Source organism: Stomoxys calcitrans, chromosome 3 (genome assembly GCF_963082655.1).
Source record: "Stomoxys calcitrans chromosome 3, idStoCalc2.1, whole genome shotgun sequence".
Taxonomy (NCBI): Eukaryota; Metazoa; Arthropoda; class Insecta; order Diptera; family Muscidae; genus Stomoxys; species Stomoxys calcitrans.
Genome location: NC_081554.1, coordinates 107,921,828 through 107,941,285, shown reverse-complemented (window position 1 = coordinate 107,941,285; position 19,458 = coordinate 107,921,828). Strand labels below are relative to the sequence as shown.

Genomic DNA, 19,458 nt, shown 5'->3' with positions numbered 1-19,458 from the left:
AAATGATTTTGAGTCGATCGGTATACTTATCAATGTACCTATCTCTCTCCCTTCTGGGTGTTACAAAGAAATGCACTAAGTTGTAATACCCTGTGCCACAGTAGTGGTGTAGGGTATAAATACTGGATGCATCAACAATTCCTTATATCATAAGCAAAGCATTAGTTTCTTAATAGAGAGCCTTCAAATTTAATAACACACAATTGTTATCTACTAATTAAGAAAAAAGTATTAATTATTAAGAATTGAATCTCATCAATCTCGTTTTCTCTAGCACAATACTAATCTAAAAAAAAAAAAACGAGCTCCGTGGAGGATACACCTGAGACAACTCTCCCACGGATAACGTAGCACATGAAGAGGTTATCACTGATATGCATTCGTCGGATGTTGTTGGAGAAATTGTGTCTGAGTCGAAAATCCTTTTGGGCGAAAAAAAGTTGTAACTCCTTTAAGTCGCCAGGCCCTGATAATGTAGCACCGGCTGAATTAAGAGCTCTATCCTTGGCTTTGGATGACATACTATACTTGTATCAGCATGTCGTGTATACCTGTGGGATGAAGAGAAACAAAGGTAATTTTCATTACAAAAGCAGGGAAACCGTACCACACGAAGGCGAAATATTTTCGTCCTACTAGTCTATCATCCTTATTGCTGAAGACCCTAGAGAGTTTGATAGAAAACAACAGCGTATAGCAATGGATAAGTCCCCTAAAACAGCCCCACGACCAAGTCGCCTACATAAAGGGTTCTCTCTCTATCAAGGAATACAAAGGGTTTTCCAATAGGGACTTGACAGCTTTGAGTTTCAGTTGCGAATGCACTCCCAGTAGCGGAAAGAGGCGAAATACATGCATACGCATGAGCCTGCAAAGGCAGTCACCAGTACTTCCACACAAAGGCAAACTACATTTCAAAATAACATTGTGTGTCATTGGCACGATGTCATGCACCTCCCATTGCCCGATATACGCCTGCTGAAGGGCCTGCAAAATATGTCAATTTACAAAAGAAGTGTTTTGGACGGCGCAGCAACAGCACCAATTAAATAATGCCTGCTGTTAAAGTCGTTTTAGCAGCACTGCGAAAAATGGAATATTTGAATGACCTTAAAAAGCAAAAGGGTTTTCTTTAACTTAACAACAAATTATATTGGGTTGCCCAAAAAGTAATTGCGGATTTTTCATATAGTCGGCGTTGACAAATTTTTTCACAGCTTGTGACTCTGTAATTGCATTCTTTCTTCTGTCAGTTATCAGCGGTTACTTGCTTGCTTTAGAAAAAAAGTGTAAAAAAGTATATTTGATTAAAGTTCATTCTAAGTTTTATTAAAAATGCATTTACTTTCTTTTAAAAAATCCGCAATTACCAATAGTAGACAACATACCTCTTCACTGCAGTTTGCAGGCATACGTAGGTGCATGCAATACGGCAAGGGTAAAAATGCTCATGCACAATCCGACTCCAATTCTACTGCAAACCCAGGTTCGATTCCCGCGTCCGGTAATTTTTTTCTGTTTTTTTTTTTTTTAACAATTTTAGAAAATTCGGCGCAATTTTGTATGTAGTTGTCATTAAACAATTTTTTTAAAATTGTTTCCTACACTTTTTTCATTTTTTTTGTTTGTTTTTTTATTCATTTTTATTTACTATGTCATTGTCAAAATATATAAAAGAATAGCGTGACTGACTGACTGAACGTCACCCAGCTCAAACGGCTAAAAGTAGAATCATGAAATCTTGCACAAATGTTGGAATTGGATAATAGGCACGGAATAAGACGGGATTTGGTGATATACATACGTTTAGGTACTGAAAAAAAACAAAAATACGAAATTGTTTGTTTTTTTTACCCAGCACGAACGGATAGGTCTAGAATTATGATTTTGGGCTCAAATTAAGGAGCGTCTTGAACAAATGAGATTTGGTGGTAAACATTTTCCTAAATAGATATAGTACGTTTAGTGCTGCAATTTGTACTATTTGGCACTTTCTTTGTACATTGAGCTAGAGCTCTGAATTTTGGAACTTAGGTACATCATGGCATACTTAATTGGATGAATAAGATATTTTTTGGAAATTTCAACAATTAGGTACTAAAAAAAGTACCAAAAATTTACGAAATGGGTGAACTTTGTACAGGGCGGGTGGATAGAGCTAGAATTAAAAGATATATACCGAAAAGAAAAAATTGCAAAAATAGTAAGTTTATAGTATTTCCCCCACTTCCACCCCTGATATTCACAGATAAAAATAATTTTGAAAAACAACAACTTTGGTCGAGAAAACAAATACAAAAGTTGTTAATTTTCCTGCAACAATTTATTTTGAATCTCAACGACTCAAATAACAATTTTGTTGTTGAAAAGCACTTTTTGCAAGCCAACATATAACAACAACAACAAAATGTCCATTAGCAAAGCAAAAAACCATCTAACCAGCTAACATATGTGCTTAGCTTCGGGTGGTGGTGGGTTGCTTTGTCTAGTTAATTTTATTGCTGCTCTCGGGTATTGAAGTCATGATCTCATGTTTGGTAATCTTGCACGCATCCTCTAACCTACCGACATCATCTTCTTTATGGTGAAACAAATCAATAAGTTCTGCTGCACAGTAATAAGTGTCAATTAGTTTAATTAAAAAAAATTTTTCTGAATACGAAATTTATATTTTTTTATGCCGAATAAAGAATTTATTGAAAGTCAACAAAATTTCAATGATATTGTCTGTCCAGTCTCTTAGTTTTTTCTAAGGGACATATTTTCTGTATTGAAATTGTTCCGGGAGCTTTTAATGCTAAAAAAAGGGAAGTAAAATATCTTTGACCCAACAGTCTGAAAATTTAGCCTACACGAAGAAACTTCCGGCAATGGATTGAGGCTAATAGACTTCGCCAGGGCTAACAACATGGTAGTTAGCAGCATCAGATTCCAACATCGAAGGATTCACACGGCCACATAGCTGTCACCCGATCAAAATACGAGAAACCAAATTGATCATGTTGTTATAGATGGAAGGCATTCAAACCGCATGTTAGATGTACGATCGATCCGAAGGGCAAACATCGATTTGGTCATTACCTTGTTGCAGCAAAGGTTCGCACCCGTCTTAATTTGGCGGGAAACGTACGATCTGACACTGCACGAAAGCTGCAAACACTAAAGATCGCAACAATATGTTTAATCGACTGACACAACTGCTTGATGAAAGCACTCCTTGTCCCGATGATATAACGGCGCAGTGGCAAACCATTGCCCACTCCATTGAATATGCCACGAAATCTGTACTTGGGTACAGAAAGCCTCAATCAAAAAACCCATGGTACGACCAAGAGTGTCGAAATGCCACTAAAGCCAAAAATGCGGCATGCAAAGCGACCCTGCAATCAGTAGCCAGATGAAGGAGAGTTAGAGGAAGAAAATAAGACAAGAGAAACGGCTCTTTCGCAGGAAGAAGAGGGAAAAGAAAAGACGTCAATGTGAGAGAATTGAAATAGGAATCAGAATAAAATCAAGAAATTCTACCAAAGAATTAAACATCAAACCGATGGCTTTTGTACAGGCACATCGTCCTGCAGAGACAAAGAAGGTAATCTAACTTCTGGTAACTGATACAGATAGTGTGCTGAGGACATGGAAAGGAAATTTTTCACAGCTGCTAGCGTCCGACGATGGCGGCGAAGAGGATACCGCAGAACAAATCCCTGATGATGGTATCGAAAGTTTACCTCCTAGTCAGAATGAGGTCCAATGACGGGTTACCCGCTGAAATATTTAAGATCAGAGGCGACATGCTAATAAGGCGTATGTACTTGGCAGGAAGAACGCATACCCGATGATTGAAACCTCAGCATACTATGTCCCGTACACAAAAAAGGAAACAAGACGCTTTCCATAGCCCTATATGTTCACAGGTATTTCAAGCCATGTCTAAGTTTGGCATCCCTGTAAAATTAATAAGACTTCGCACGATGACCTTGCTGAAACACCTTCCTCAGTAAGAATAGGAAAGAATCTCTCCCAACCATTCAATACCAAACAAGGTTTCAGACATGGAGATAGCTAATCATGTGGTCCTTTTAGTATCCTGCTGGAGAATTTTATACGAGATGCAGATGTGAATAGATATGGCACACTACTCACAAGAGAACCCGCCTATGCCGACCACATCGATATCATAGGTCGGCCACCAGAAGTACTAACTGCAGCCTTTGAAGAATCCAAAGGGAATTAGTGAAATTGGGTCTGGCAGTAAATGGAGATAATCACCTCCTAAAACGCCCTGCACAACCGAGCGTATAAAGAAAATGGACAAAGTTGGGAACCATAACTTTGAGATAGTCATCAACTTTATCTACCTCGGCACCGCCGTAACCAAAACGAATGACACCAGTTTTGAAAGAAATTGAAAGATAATACTAATTAACGGATGCAATTTTGGATTAAGTAGGCAGTTTAGAAACAAGGTCAGCTCTCGGCTAACGAAAATTATACTATACAAGACACTGATACTACCCGTGTTGTTATATGGTTCTGAGGCATGGGTACTTGTGAAAAAAGAAGGCAGTGCTTGGAGTGTTTGAGAGAAAGATTATTCGTAAAATATATGGACCATTTTGCGTTAATGGAGAATTTAGGCGTCGTATGAATCACGAGCTGTATGGAGACGATAGCATAGTTACACGTATCAAAATACAAAGGTTGCGTTGGCTAGGTCATGTTGTCAGGGTGGATGCAGAAGCCCCAGCAAAGAAGTCTTTTGAAGATTAAGTGATTAAAGACACTTCGAAACTTTGTCTCAGAGATTATATTGTAGGATGAGGGCAGAAGATCGAAGCGCTTGGAATGGCATTCTACGTTCGGCTAATGAAACAAATGTGCTGTCATAGCCAATTAAAGTAGCGTAACATGATTGCCAATAAGCAAAATATGCGTTATTGGTCAGGTGAAAATCAACATGTGCTTCACGAACCAACACTGCATGCACAAGAAATAACTGCTTGGTGTGGTATGCATGCCAGCGGCGTCATTGGGTCATATTTTTCGTCGACGATGATCACCATGATCACTGATTATTTTTGGCCTGAGTCGGAAGATATGGACCTTGACGACATGTGGTTTCAACAGAACGGTTCTACAAGTAGGCTTGCCAGATGGTAGGAACCGGTCGGGATAATCCCGACTTTCTGTCGCTATCCCGCCTATTCAACAAAAAATATGGGAAAATTCCGACTATTAGAGACAACACAAATATTGAGCGAATCGAAAGTATAAATATGAGCTACCTTCTTTTGTGAAATCAAGTTTGTATATTCGCAACACTTAAGTCTAACGAATTAAAGTCCATGTATGAATCTATTTATTTGCTGAAGAGCACTCTAGTGTTTCCGCAAATAATTCTAACGGCTCCGTTTTATTTTATTTATACGTTTTCGTTGAAGTTTAGACTAAGCAATGCTATGTATGGGACACGATGTTTCCTCTTGTAGGCACGAAAAGTATGTTATTTATCTGATTTCCTGTTCGCCTGTCAGTCCTATCAAAATCAGGATAGCGTTTTTACGAATGAAGGTATCCGCTGGAAATTTTGCATAGTTACTTTTTATTGATGTGGTGAGTCTCTTAAAGCCTTGAATTTTATCCGATTTGGTTGAATGTTGTTGTTTAAATTATTTTTATTTACTAGATTTTTTTCTTTTGGAAATAAAAATCGAATTTTGACTAAGACCTTGCGACTTTGGCAAATCCCAACTTATTCCAACTTTTAGTATAGAGCTTCCGCCTTAATGCTTGGAGGACCTGGCGACAAGCCACACAGCACGCGTTACAATCGATTTATTGAAGAGTCAGTTTGATGATCGTGTTATTTCAAGAAATGTACCAGTCGATTGGCCGCCTCGTTCGGGCGATCTGATGGCTGCAGACTTTTTTCTTTGGAACTACGTCAAGCCATTGGTCTATGCAAACAAACCGGCGACGTTGGAAGTGCTCAGAGCAAACATTGGATGGGAAATAGCGACTGTTTCGGCAGAAATGTGTGGCCGAGTCATCGAAAAATGGTTTTTAATATTTTACTTACTAAAATATGCATTACGGCAGGCTTAGGGCTTGTAAATCTGAAAAGATGGGGCAGTAGAGGGACACCTCAACGTGGTGTACGTTCTCCTCTTCTTTGGAATACGGCCATTCAATAATATGTTATTGTCTCTGGAACTAAAAGATGTGAAAGTGGTCGCTTAGGCTGATGATGTGGCTATTGCGATTAGGGGAAAGTTCTTTAGCACTACACTTCAGGAAGCTCTACGTGCGACAGCGATGTGGGCTACCGAAAATGGTCTTAGCGTAAAGTTACCTACAGTGGCACCTGTCTCCTTGAGGAGAACAGAATGTTCCATTTACTAATAGCGCAAAATACCTAGGTGTTTGCTGGACAGGAAATTGAACTTCAAATCAAACATTTTGAAAAGACAAGAAAGACAACTCTTGCCCTATGTAAGAGAGATTTTGACAAAAGTTGGGGGGTTAAACCGCTTGTTATGCACTGGGTATATACTGCAGTTGTTTGACCTATAATGCTATATGATGTTGTGGTCTGGTGGACGGCGCTTCAAAAGTCCATCTACTGTTCAATACTTAGCCGGATACATCACAGCCGCACTGAGGATTACGCCATCCGATGCACTGAATTTAATGTGTCACCTAATGCCTCTGGACATTATAGCTAGACAAATTGCTGCGACTACTGCTGTGGGGCTAAAGGAACTTTCTCTTTAGCCATGGGGCTGCTATGGACACTGTGTTATTCATGATACAATGCCCGATGTTCCAGGGGGTGTGGATTACACATTGCCTGATCATTGGCGGAATGACTAAGATACAATGTCATAGCGACGATTGGTATAAATAACTTCTCAGACTGTCAGCGAGCCATTAAATCTCTGGGGAAAATATTTCTGAGTTCAAAATCCAGGGGAACTGGAATCTGTGAGTATGCCTCTAGCGACTTGTAAGCTAAGTTGTCTGAATCAGACACGAAGGGCAACGAGTGGTAGATGGTCGCAAACATTGTGAACATTTCACATTATGTGAACATTTCGCATTATGTGAACATTACACATTATGTGAACATTTCACATTATGTGAACATTTCACATTATGTGAACATTTCACATTATGTGAACATTTCACATTATGTGGTCTAATCTAGACTTGAAGAGGAATACAGTCTTACTGTCGCTGCCTAGAACAGACGTCTCAGTCATTGTGTCTCTCATGAAAGGTCACAGTCTGATCGGAAAACATGCTGAAGGTTGCAATTAAGAGGAAGAAGAGACTATTGAAAATTTTCTGAGTGTGTGTCCCGCACTGGCAGTCAGAAGGAGTTCCTTTTTAGGTTCTCATTACTTCGAGAACTTGTCTGATTTAGCGGATGTTAACATTCGCAACTTGTTGGACTTTTTAAAGCGATCTGCATGATTAACGGTAGGAACTAGAACGCGTCTTCCTTTTCCTGTCCATGTGGAATCTTTCTGGACGAAAACATGTGAGTCTAAACCTTGCCCAGCTTAGTTCACATGATTATTATTATCAAGAAGGTAAATCGGCGAATTATTACTGGTAAAGCCGTGGGTTTGGGAGATTCACGCACAAAATTTGTGCATGATTGGCTAATAAAAAAATGCGCAGGAAGTCCGACATACAAAATTGCTTAACATTACATTACTTGACTTATCTAGTCCTTTATTCAATTCTACTAGTGTGGATATATCGACGGATGTCGAACCTTTTATTTGTTTTTGTCTTAATTTTGTAGGCTTTCTATTAAATAACTACCGTCTGGAATCCGTGGGTTCGATTCCATTCGATAAGCAAACCAGAAAATAAAATTTATGAATAACATTTTAACGGTTCAGAAGCAAAAGCAGGAGCGCGAAAAAAAACTAATTAAATAATATAGTATTGGTATGCCTGTTGTTTTAAGTAGACTTTTAATTTTGGTACCGCTTTGCTGAATTATTTTTTACTTCAATGTTGATGGCCGATGTAGTGAACCAAATGTTGTTTGTTTTCCTTAAATACTTACATAAGTCGTTATTATTGGTATCAGTAGTCGGCGGAGCTGTTGCTAACTTTGCAATAATGGCCTCTTCTAAACTTTTTCCCAGCACGGGGGGCACAGTGGCGCGAAAAACGTCCAATTCCATATCTGCAATAATTAAGGAAAAAATCGATAAAGAACTTGAGTATACACTATATGTATATGAACCATATCACCAACTCCCACATACCGCTATAGTAAAGCCTGTTCTATCTATAGCAAATTTTAAAGGAAAAAGAGATGTGTGGACCATTAAAACACGGTTTAATAAAAAAGCTTAAAAAATCGAGGAAAAGATTAAAAAGACATCCAATTAGACTGTGGAACAAACATCAACTATTTCCTAAACACAAAGGAAATATTGTACAAATTATGAAAGAGATGGCGTTCAGAAACTTTTCATCAAAAATTAAGCAAACAAGAGGGGGGGGGGGGGGGGAGTTTCTCTCTCTAGGTAATTTTCATAAATTTTCGGTTTACGATAGCTTCGGGATTAGAGAACAAAAACAAATATTAATTTTTTTCAAGACCTATACACTTTTGCATGCGCTTGGACCAATTTTCGAAGCACTCTTTCCACTCTGATTGAGGTATCTCCAAAAAAATGCATTCTAAACGTTAACCTCTCATTTTATTTTTTACGTACGGGAAAAAAAGAATTCATTCGGTGCCAAGTCAGGTCTATATGGCAGATGACTCATCAAAACGATGTTTTGGGTACTCATAATGCAGTTGTTGGAGCCGATGTGAGAGCTCGTATGAAGTGTTTTTCAGTTTATATGTAAAATTTCAGGGCCCCAGAAGTCAATGGTCGGCCTTCAAAGTTGTTCACCTCGGCCCTACAAAATTTTGTTTGGGCTGTCAAAAGCGCATTTATGGGCCGATTTTCAAAATTTTTTTAGCTGAAAAGTGCTTTAAAAGCCCTACAAAAAATGTGCGGTATATCTTTTATAGTGTCCAAGAAATTTGACTAACATTTTTTTTTTAATTTTCGCAGAGGCTGGTCTCTTATTTTGTTGCTTGTGAAAGCATTTCTGAACCCATTTCAACTCATTTGGAAAGTTAATAAAATTTACTATTTTTTTGTAGCGAAATATGCTAAGGTCCGATTCTTCAGTCAAAAGTTATGCGAGTTACAAGAAAGACACCTCTGAGAGAAGAGGGAAAAAAGTAAATTTTTGCCATTTTTTTAGTAAAAAGGTAATTTCATTGTTTCATCTCTATACAGAAAACTTAACCCATCACTATCAATTTAGCTTACTGTAGTGCAAAGAAGACATAATGTAAATGCGTTTTCAGTGTAATTTTTATAAATTGTGTTAACTCTAATGGGAGATCTGTGAAGTACAATTTTAAATTTGTTCTCTTTTTTAAGATACTCATCTACAAATTTGTGAAAAATTAGAATGACATCTTTAGTAGTTTTGGTTTTATGCATCATTCGATTTGAATTTTATATTTTACAAAAGTGTAGTTTTTGGCCTCGTTTTGGGTTCTACCCAAATATGTTTGCAATCTAAAATTATTAACCTACGCCATATTTGGTTGGAGTTTGTCATAAAATATGGCCTGTTTGACCTTAACCCACTATTTTTAATTGCATCAATATAGCATGTAGTCGAAATATGTCATAAAACATAATGTGTTTTTAACCCTGCAAAATAGGCTCAACAATTTCTTGAACACTAAAAAGATATTCCGCACATTTAGGCTTGTTTTTTGTAGAGCTTTTAAAGCACTTATCAGCAAACACAATTTTTGACAGCCCGAACAACATTTTATAGGGCCAAGGTGACCAAATTTGAAGGCCCGCCAATGGGCCTCTGGGTTTTTTAGGACCCTGGGCTCTTGCATATAAACTGAATAACACCTCAGCTATAACCATGTAAAATTTCATGAAGATATCTTTATCCGTTCCAAAATGGCAGACTTATTTCCACTTTTTTTCTCATCCCACTGTGTGTCGTGGTGAAGAGTGATCCGTCTTCAGCGGATGGTTTTCCTGATTTCTTGGAAGACAACCAGTAAACAAGTGGTTGTATACCACTCAGAATCGACTGTTCTGCGTTGTTCTAGTGGTACGATTGCGACACGTCCAGTTTTTCCGAAAAACAGGCGATAATTTGCTTGTAAGTGCTTCGTGCGCAAGCAACTTTTCTTGGATTTGGCTCATCTTGAAACACCCATACAGTGGCGAGTGATGTTTTCTTTCGGGCTCATATTCGAAAATTCACGATTCATCGCCTGTAACGATGTCAAAGACGTATTCGAAGCACCGCGATCGTATTTTTGGGGCATTTCTTTTGGCCAATCAACCTGAGTTTTTTTTTTTGAGCGATTGACAAATTGTGTGGGATCCAACGTGAAATATTTTTTTATCGATCAATTGTTCATGCAATATTGAATGTATGCTGGTCCCACTATTGCCTAAGGTTGTCTCAATCTCTCGACATGACGATCTTGCAATACCAGTTGGCGCACAGCATCAATGGGTTTTGGAGCAATAATTACTTTCTGACGACCTTCACGAAATTCGTCATGGAGTGAACTACGACCTCGGTTGAATTCACCATACCATCAATAAACACTAGTCCTTGATAAAGCTTCATCGCCAAAACTTGAACTAAGTTCATCGATGCACTTTTATTGAGTTAATCCACGTCGAGAGTTGTAAAAAATAATCGTACGAAAATGTTCACGATTTAGTTACATTTTTTGGGCGAGATGAATCTTTCAAGTTACTGTTAACAATGCAAATAGCGCTTGTATGTCAAAACCTCAAAAATGTCAAGCTTTGCGACAGAGCTGTCAGTTGGCAGATTGCAATTCAAGGATTGTCCTCTCCCGAAATATAAAAGGCAACCCTCGTATAGTGTATTCGGCATTATTACCGACAAGACTGCGAACATTTTAACCCTCAAACGACTAGCTAAAGCGGGTCCGCTTATGGCGCTGAACGCCTGGGTTTGAACGCTTGCGAGAACATCAGAAAAAAGTGTTAGCGGGGGTTATCCCCTCCTAATGCTGGCAACATTTGTGAGGTTCTATACCATGTAAAAACTTCCCCCCAGACAGTACTCATTGATATGTAAGAAGTTTGCCCCAGTTCCTTAATGGAATGTTAATGGGCAAATTTGCATTAGAATACACCAAAATTAAACCTAAGCGTCGGTAATCAGTAAAAATATAAAGTACATTTTACGGTTAAATGTTCCTTACCAAATTTAACTATAAGTCACTGAAGAACAAAAATCTGTATATCTAATATGTTTCATGAAAATATCAATATAAATATTGACAAAAACACGAATGTTTTTGCTTGAATTTCTCTTGTTCTTTTTTTGACTTGGTGCATGAAAGTAACATAAATCTTAATTTTGGACATTCATAAAACTTTACTAGAAATCTCAATATAGACTCCATTGCTGAACCCGGCCCGCTACGCTGCGCCTTCTTTTACACCATATGAAATATATATATATTGCGGTCATGTTTGTATAGAACTTTTAGACTATTGCGGAAGTTTGTCCCAGGGTAGAGGGTCTAAAAACAACCGAAGGCAGTGAAAGTTTAGATTAGATCCAATATTTAGCTTATTCGACGGACAGACTACTTTTCAAAATAGTAGTGAAAAGCATATGATCAACTTTTAACACTCTCTGCTGTATTTCTCGCTCTCTTTTTCTTTGCGCGGTTTGGCTTTGCTATTCAAATAATTTATATCGGCCAACAGATGGCGATGAATTTGTTGTTGGTGATGCTCGCTGTTGATTCCCATCACATTGCCATCATTTTGTCTATTTTTGGGATCCAATCGACATTTCACTTTTGTCGGCCTATTGAATGTCTCCGTTGCGCATGGGTAAGCAGAAAACAAATTCAGCACTGGATATTCCATCAGTGCTGAACACTGGTAAGGTTGAAAAGAGGGTGCAGATATTAATCCGCCCTATGCCACTATGGACACTCACCTAAGCCATTAATCAGCTTGTTGTGCGCTCTAAAAACTATGAAGTAACCTCTAAAAAGAAAATTTTAGGTTTGGTCCGTGCTACTTTAAAAATCCTTAATTGTTTTCAATACCACTACCCTGAGTTGGTTCATGTCTGGTATTGTGTATCCACCTAAGTGCCGGTATTTGTTAGACGAGAAAGCAGGGCAATGACAAAGGAAATGCTCCAACGTCTCATCATCTTCCCCGCATGCCCTACACATGCTATCACTTGCCGCACCGATTTTACATAAGTGAGCTCGTAGTCCTATGTGTCCCGTTATGATACCAATGACTATACTGACCTCCTTCTTGCTTCCTTTCAGTAATAACCTCGTCTTCTCACGATCGAGATACCCCCATAGGACTTTCGCCGTTCTACCGACCGTTTCGCTGTTCCATAATGTTGCATGCGCATTCGTCGCCCACTCCCTTAACTAGAACTGCGTCGACCCGAATGGCTTCGGGTTAACCAAGTTTATTGACGGCAGTCCACTGACCTTCACCGCCAAATCGTCTACCCTTTCATTTCCCCTTACTCCGTTATGGCCCGGCACCCAAACGATAAGGATTTTGCAATCCTCAGAGAAGGCGTTAATCTGCTTCTTACACTGAAAGATTGTTCGTGACCTTACCGTCCTGGTTGTTATTGCCCTTATGGCAATTTTATTGTCGGTAAAGATATTCACACTCGACGTGCTCGCGTTAGCACCACACTGCTTCACGCATTCAGTGATCGCTCGGATCTCGACCTGCAGGACCGTATTATGGTCAAGCAGTCTAAGACAAATTTCAGTCTCTGGGTTCTCAATGTAAACCCCAGGCCCACTCTGTCCTCTAGCTTTGATCCATCCTTGTACCTCGCACTCGACTTCAAGGTTCATCTCAGTTATCCGATCGGAATCCTCTTCCCTTCCTTCCAGGTTTCCTATCGTCGCCTCGATTATACCGCGATGGTATGAGCTGCTCCCATCCTCAATTTATTCTCCCATCGCCTTAAGTCTCATAGTCGCAGTGGCTGCCTCACACTTTCTCTGAACCTGTTGTATGGTCCTTATGTTGTACTTTTTCTCCATTGCAGTCCACCAAACTACTGAAGCGTAAGTAAATATTGGTCTAATCACGCTCTTGTAGAGCCAGTGGACTATCCTAGGATTCAGGCCCCATTTCGAGCCTACGGCTCGTCTACATAGTGCCCAACATCTGTGAGCCTTCTCAGAACACTTCCAATTCAGCTTCCTATCTAAGATCACACCTAAGTATTTGACCTTGTCAGATATCGAAATTGTCTAATTGAGGAAACGTGGTGCGTTAAATTCGCCCACCTTCGTCTTCCTCGCGAACCGGCATATTTCAGTCTTCTCTGGTTTAACATTGAGACCTCTTGGTCTAGTCCGGTCTTATGCCATATGCAAGACCGTTTCGGCCCTTCTGCATAGCTCGTTCGGATCCTTATCCCTTAGAGGTATTATAACATCGTCTGCGTAGCAGACGGCTTCAAATCCCTCCCCAGTCAGCATCCGTAATTGGTCATTTATGGTGGTCACCCAAAGGAGTGGCGATAAAATGATCCCCTGTGGCGTGCTCTGTTCCACTTTCGCCCTTATATTTATGACATGAGACACACAATTTATCCACCTATTCCTTAGCATATGGTTTATCCAGTCTCTAAGGACCGGGTCCACCCGGTACTGTTCTATGGATTGGATCAGTGTGTCGGTCCGCACATTGTTAAAAGCCTACTCGATGTCAATGCATACCGCTATTAAAACGCCTCGATAATACTATCGACACCAATGATTATGCAATTTTCAAGATGATAAGCTTAACTTATAAAAGTGAGCCCTTTCACTACTTAATCCAGCTAAGAAGACAATTATAAATGACCAACTTTTATGGTACAAATTCCTCCTGAGAGTAATATACACAAGCTTCAAGCCATTAAACCTTTATTTAATCGGATGATCGAATGGGACGCGATGAGAAATAAGGCCATCGAGCCTCGTATAAAGGCTGTGAAAAATACAAAGAGCTACAGCACAAACTTAGAAATAAGAAAAACACAGTTGTAGGATATAGATCAAATAATGTGAATAATTTAACGAACGCAGAAAATAATTTCGCTAATGTATTAAAGCGAAACGATAACAATTTGAATATCAAAATAAAGTGTTCTTTTATTCAAGGATGGAAAAAATATGATGTTGAACCTTAATGCTCAACTGGTACACATGCAAAAGCAATTGCAATATTCTCCATAATTGAGGGATAATGTTTCCAAACAACCATATTAGTACTATATCGAAGGACCTTACGATAATACACATAAATGTGAATTCTCCAATTCGTATTAATAGAGGATACGATCTGCTGCAAATGCGGCCGCGGGCAGTCAACGATTTTCGAGAGGAGAGTCTCAGTGAGGAGTCAGGTGGCACAAGGCGGCTGGCGGGAAGCGTCTGATCTTGGAGCAAGCGGCTCGCCACAACGAGCGTTACATGCAATCCAACAAAACCCATGCGGTTGGGGCGCTGGGCCAGTAACCCGCCCCCGGAAAACATAGAACTACTATGAAAAACAATGGAATAGTAAAAACGGACCCCTCAACGTTGACGACCTACGCAAACGAAAAAAGAAACATGATTTGCGGATCTGCAACTAGAATGTCCGCACTCTTTATAGAAAAGGTGGAGTGTACGCGCTGGTGGATGTATTAGAGAAGTACAAGGCAGATATAACCGCCTTACAGGAAGTGCTATGGACTGGGAATGGCGTCACTACAACACCAAACGGTGACGAATTATACTATAGCTGTCATAATACGAGGCATGAATTTGGCTGCGGATTTGTGGTTAGTCGGAGACTGAAACATCTAGTCTCCAGCTTTACTCCGGTGGATGAGAGGCTAGCCACAATCCGCATAAAAGCCAAATTCTTCAACATCAGTCTTATTTGTGCCCATGCCCCAACGGAAGACAAAGACGAGCAGACCAAGGATATTTTCTACGAGCGTCTAGAGAGAGAATATGACCGCTGCCCCGCCCATGATATTAAAATCGTTCTGGGAAATTTTAATGCGAAAATAGGGAAGGAAGACATTTTTGGTCCAACAGTCGGAAAGTTTAGCCTCCACGAGATAACGCCCAGTAATGGGTTGAAGCTGATAGATTTCGCCGCGGCAAAAAACATGGTAGTTAGTAGCACCAGATTTCAACATAAAAATATTCACAAAACCACATGGCTGTCACCCGATCAAAAAACGCGAGAAACCAAATTGATCACGTTGTGATAAATGGAAGGCATTCATACAGCGTGCTAGATGTACGATCGGTCCGTGGAGCGAATATAGATTCGGATCATTACCTTATTGCAGCAAAGGTTCGCACCCGTTTGAACATGGCGAGGAAAGTACGATCTGACACTGCACGGAAGCTGGACATTGAAAAGCTGCACACACAACAAATGGTAGCGGCATACTCCACTCGACAGACCCAACTGCACTCCTTGTTCCGATGATATAATGGCGCAGTGGCAAACTATTGCCCACTCCATGGAAAATGCCGCGAAATCCGTACTTGGGTAACGGAAGCCTCCTCCAAAAAAACTCATGGTACGATCAAGAGTGTCGAGATACTACTGAAGCCAAGAATGCGGCATACAGAGCAACCCTACAGTAGCAACACGTTAGATGAAGGAGAGGTATCGGGAGAAAAGGAGAGAGGAGAAATGTTTATTCCACAGAAAGAAAAAGAAATGGGAAGACGTGAGTGTGAGCGAATTGAAATATACAGGAATCAAAATGAAGTCCGGAAATTCTACCAAAGAATTAAACACCAAACCGATGGCTTTGGTGCAGGCACATCCTCCTGCAGAGACAAAGAAGGAAATCAGGTAACTGACACAGACAATATGCTAAGGATATGGAAAGAAAATTTTACCCAACTGCTAGTGTCCGATGTTGGCGGTGAAGAGGATACCGCAGAACCAATCAATGATGATGATATAGAATGTTTACCTCCTAGTCAGAATTAGGTCCAAGTAGCAGTCAACGGGCCAACGGGTTACCCGCTGAACTATTTAAGACCGGAGGGGACACGCTGATAAGGCTTATCATCAGCTTATCTGCACAATCTGGCTAGAAGATCGCATACCCGATGATTGGAACCTCAGCATACTATGTCCCGTACACAAGAAAGGAGACAAGACGGAATGTGCCAATTACAGAGGAATAAGTCTCCTCCCCATCGCATACAAGATACTCTCGAGCGTACTGTGTGAAAGATTAAAACCTAAAGTCAATGAAATAATTGGGCCCTATCAATGCGGCTTTAGAACTGGTAAATCCACCCTAGACCAGATATTCACACTGCGCCAAATCCTGGAAAAGACCCAGGAAGGACAAATTAACAAATTCTCTTTGTTGACTACAAAGCCGCCTTCGATACTCCTTTACGTTCAAAGGTATTTCAAGCCATGTCTGAGTTTGGTATCTGCAAAATTTATAAGACTCTGTAGGATGACTCTTGCTGATACGCGTTCCTCAGTAAGAATAGGAAAGAATCTCTCCGAACCATTTGATACCAAATGAGGTTTCATACAAGGAGACAGCCTATCATGTGATCTCTTTAATATTCTGCTGGAGAAGATTATACGAGATGCAGATGTGAATAGATATGGCACAGTAATCAAAAGAGAGCACAAGCTACTCGCCTATGCCGACAATATCGATATCATAGGTCGGTCACCGGAAGTAGTAACTGCAGCCTTTGAAAGAATCGAAAAAGAGTCAGTGAAAATGGGTCTGGCAGTAAATGGAGATAAGACGAAATGGATGGTTTCAACTCCCAAAAAGCCTTGCACAACGGAGCAGATAAAGAAAATGGAGAAAGTTAGGAACCACAACTTTGAGATAGTCAGTAACTTTATCTACCTCGGCACCGTCGTACCCGAAACGAATGACACCAGTTTTGAGATAAAGCGAAGAATAATACTGGCAAACAGATGCTACTTTGGACTAAGTAAGCAGTTTAGAAACAAGGCCACCTCTCGAGAGACGAAGACTACACTTTGCAAGACACTGATACTACCCATGCTGTTATATGGTTCTGAAGCATGGGTACTTGTGAAAGCAGATGAGGCAGTGCTTGGAGTACTTGAGAGAAAGGTTGTTCGTAAAATATATGGACCAGTTTGCGTTAATATAGGCGACGTATGAACCACGAGCTGTATGAGCTGTATGACGACGATAGCATAGTTGCACGCATGAAAATACTACGGCTGCGTTGGCTAGGTCATGTTGTCAGAATGGATGTAGAAGCTCTAGCAAAGAAGTCTTTTGAAGGCAAACACGGTGGTACACGCAAACCGGAAAGACCAAAAGCCCGATGGAAAGATCAAGTTGTGGGAGACACCTCGAAACTTGGTGTCAGATATTTTAGAATGAGCGCAGAAGATCGAGGCGCTTGGAACGCTATTCTACGTTCGGCTAGTGGAACAAATATTCTGTCATAGCCAATTAAAGTAAAGTAAAGAGGATACGATCTAGAACAGTTCCTCAGAAAGCATAATCCAGGCATTACTCTTTTAAATGAAACCAAACTTAATTCCAGGCATAAACTCCAATTCCCCGATTACAAAGTTATTAGGAGAGACGGGAAAGTTGGAGTATAATGGGGGGAACCGCAATAATAATTAAAAATAAGATAAAAAATCACCATTTCACAAATAACGCAATTAATTCTCCTAAATTCTTAGAAGTATGCATAATAAACCAGTAAGGAAAGGCAAAAGTCGGGCGGTGCCGGCTATATAATACCCTACACCACCTAGTGCATGTAGTACTTCAATGTAGAACTTATCTCGAAATCTAGTCAGACCTTAATTTGGATAACAATTGAAAGAGCAATTTAGAACCTTGTAAGATTTTCTTACCATAGGACAAAAGATTTGGATGTCCACATCCTTGAAAGGCCATATCGTATAAAAGATTATATGGGAGTTATATCGAAACCTGTGCCAATTTTAATGACACATACTGGGATATGAAGTAAAACATCGCACGCCCAATATTGTAGAGATGTGACCAAAATTGTGGATTTTACTGTCTTAAAAGTCCATATCGGATGAAATATACACATTGGAGCTATATCTTAATTAGGACTAATTTTAATGAAAGTTTGCGCACGTAATGGAACATCAATTTAAACGTCTCATGCAAAATCCGACGAAAATTTTGGATTCTACAGCCTGAAAAGGCCATATCGGATGAGCGATATATATGGGAGCTTTATCTAAATCAAAACCGATTTTTATTAAATTTTGCACGCATATGAACACCTCAAATAAAGCCATCTACAACATTTTGTAAATTTCGGACCAAAATTGTGGCCTCTACAGCCTTAATAGTTCAAATGGGATGAAAGATAGGGCTATATCTAAATCTGAACCGACTTTGATGAAATTTTCCAGATTTGTTAAGATTAGTAAGAAAACAGTCCGTGCCAAATTTTGTGCTGATCGGTTGAAAATTGTTGCTACTACGGCCATTTAAGTGCAAATCGGGCGATACATATATATGGCAGCTATATCTAAATCTGGACCGATTTTCATGAAATTTTCCACACATATTAGGACGTCAAATAAAACACCTCGCGCAAATCATTTTAAAGATCGGATTAAAACTGTGGCTTCTACAGCCCTAAAAGTCCATATCGGATGAAAGATACATATGGGAGCTATATTTAAATCTGGACCGATTTTTATGAAATTTTGCACACATATGTAGACCGCAAAAAAATATCCAATGCCAAATTTTGTAAAGATCGGACAAAAATTGTGGCTTTTACAGCCTTAAAAAGACATATCGGATGAAATATGTACATGGGAGCTATATCTAAACCTGGAGAGCTAACCTCTAGACATACTGATTGGGGTAACCCCGTTAGTAATGTAAAAGGAATCAAAATGAAACTATGGCTAAATGATAAAGAAATACCTCTTTGATGCGGCTTTTATGCATCAAACTTACCCTCATTTCTACGATTGGTTTCTTAAATAGACGTGTGTATTGCGGACTGTAGACTCAATACTTCTAGACTTATTACCACTGCGAATTGTCTCCAAACGTGAAAATATGACAGTGATAACGCTCTCCAAATCTGTACATCACTGGAAAGTGACGAGAAGAAATTTACTTTTTTCCTTGAGAATCATGCAGAGAAATACAATTACATGAATGCTTATTGGGTGAGATTTAAAGAAAAAGTCGTTCGAAGAATTAGCGGTGTCACAAAGATCCCCAATAACCGAAATTTAACCTATAATGAAATAGATGTACATATAATAAAACAGATGTACCTATAGAAGTAAC

General features: G+C 39.6%; 1 protein-coding gene across 6 annotated transcripts in view; it reads right to left on the bottom strand.

The window, feature by feature from the left end:
* The window catches only part of LOC106092193 (serine/threonine-protein phosphatase PP2A 65 kDa regulatory subunit), a 253,513-nt gene that overhangs the window by 31,925 nt on the left and 202,130 nt on the right, over nucleotides 1-19,458 (bottom strand). For 4 of the 6 annotated variants that reach the window (XM_059364665.1, XM_059364671.1, XM_059364670.1 and 1 more), the window contains exons 9-10: nucleotides 8,084-8,206; nucleotides 6,080-6,213 (exon numbers count right to left, since the gene is read on the bottom strand). In XM_059364665.1, coding sequence (XP_059220648.1) covers nucleotides 6,188-6,213; nucleotides 8,084-8,206 — 149 coding nt within the window. In that variant the 3' untranslated portion in view covers nucleotides 6,080-6,187. Of the gene's footprint in view, nucleotides 1-6,079; nucleotides 6,214-8,083; nucleotides 8,207-19,116; nucleotides 19,406-19,458 lie in introns of those variants that run through there. The other 2 variants (XM_059364669.1, XM_059364666.1) reach the window with 2 other exon arrangements.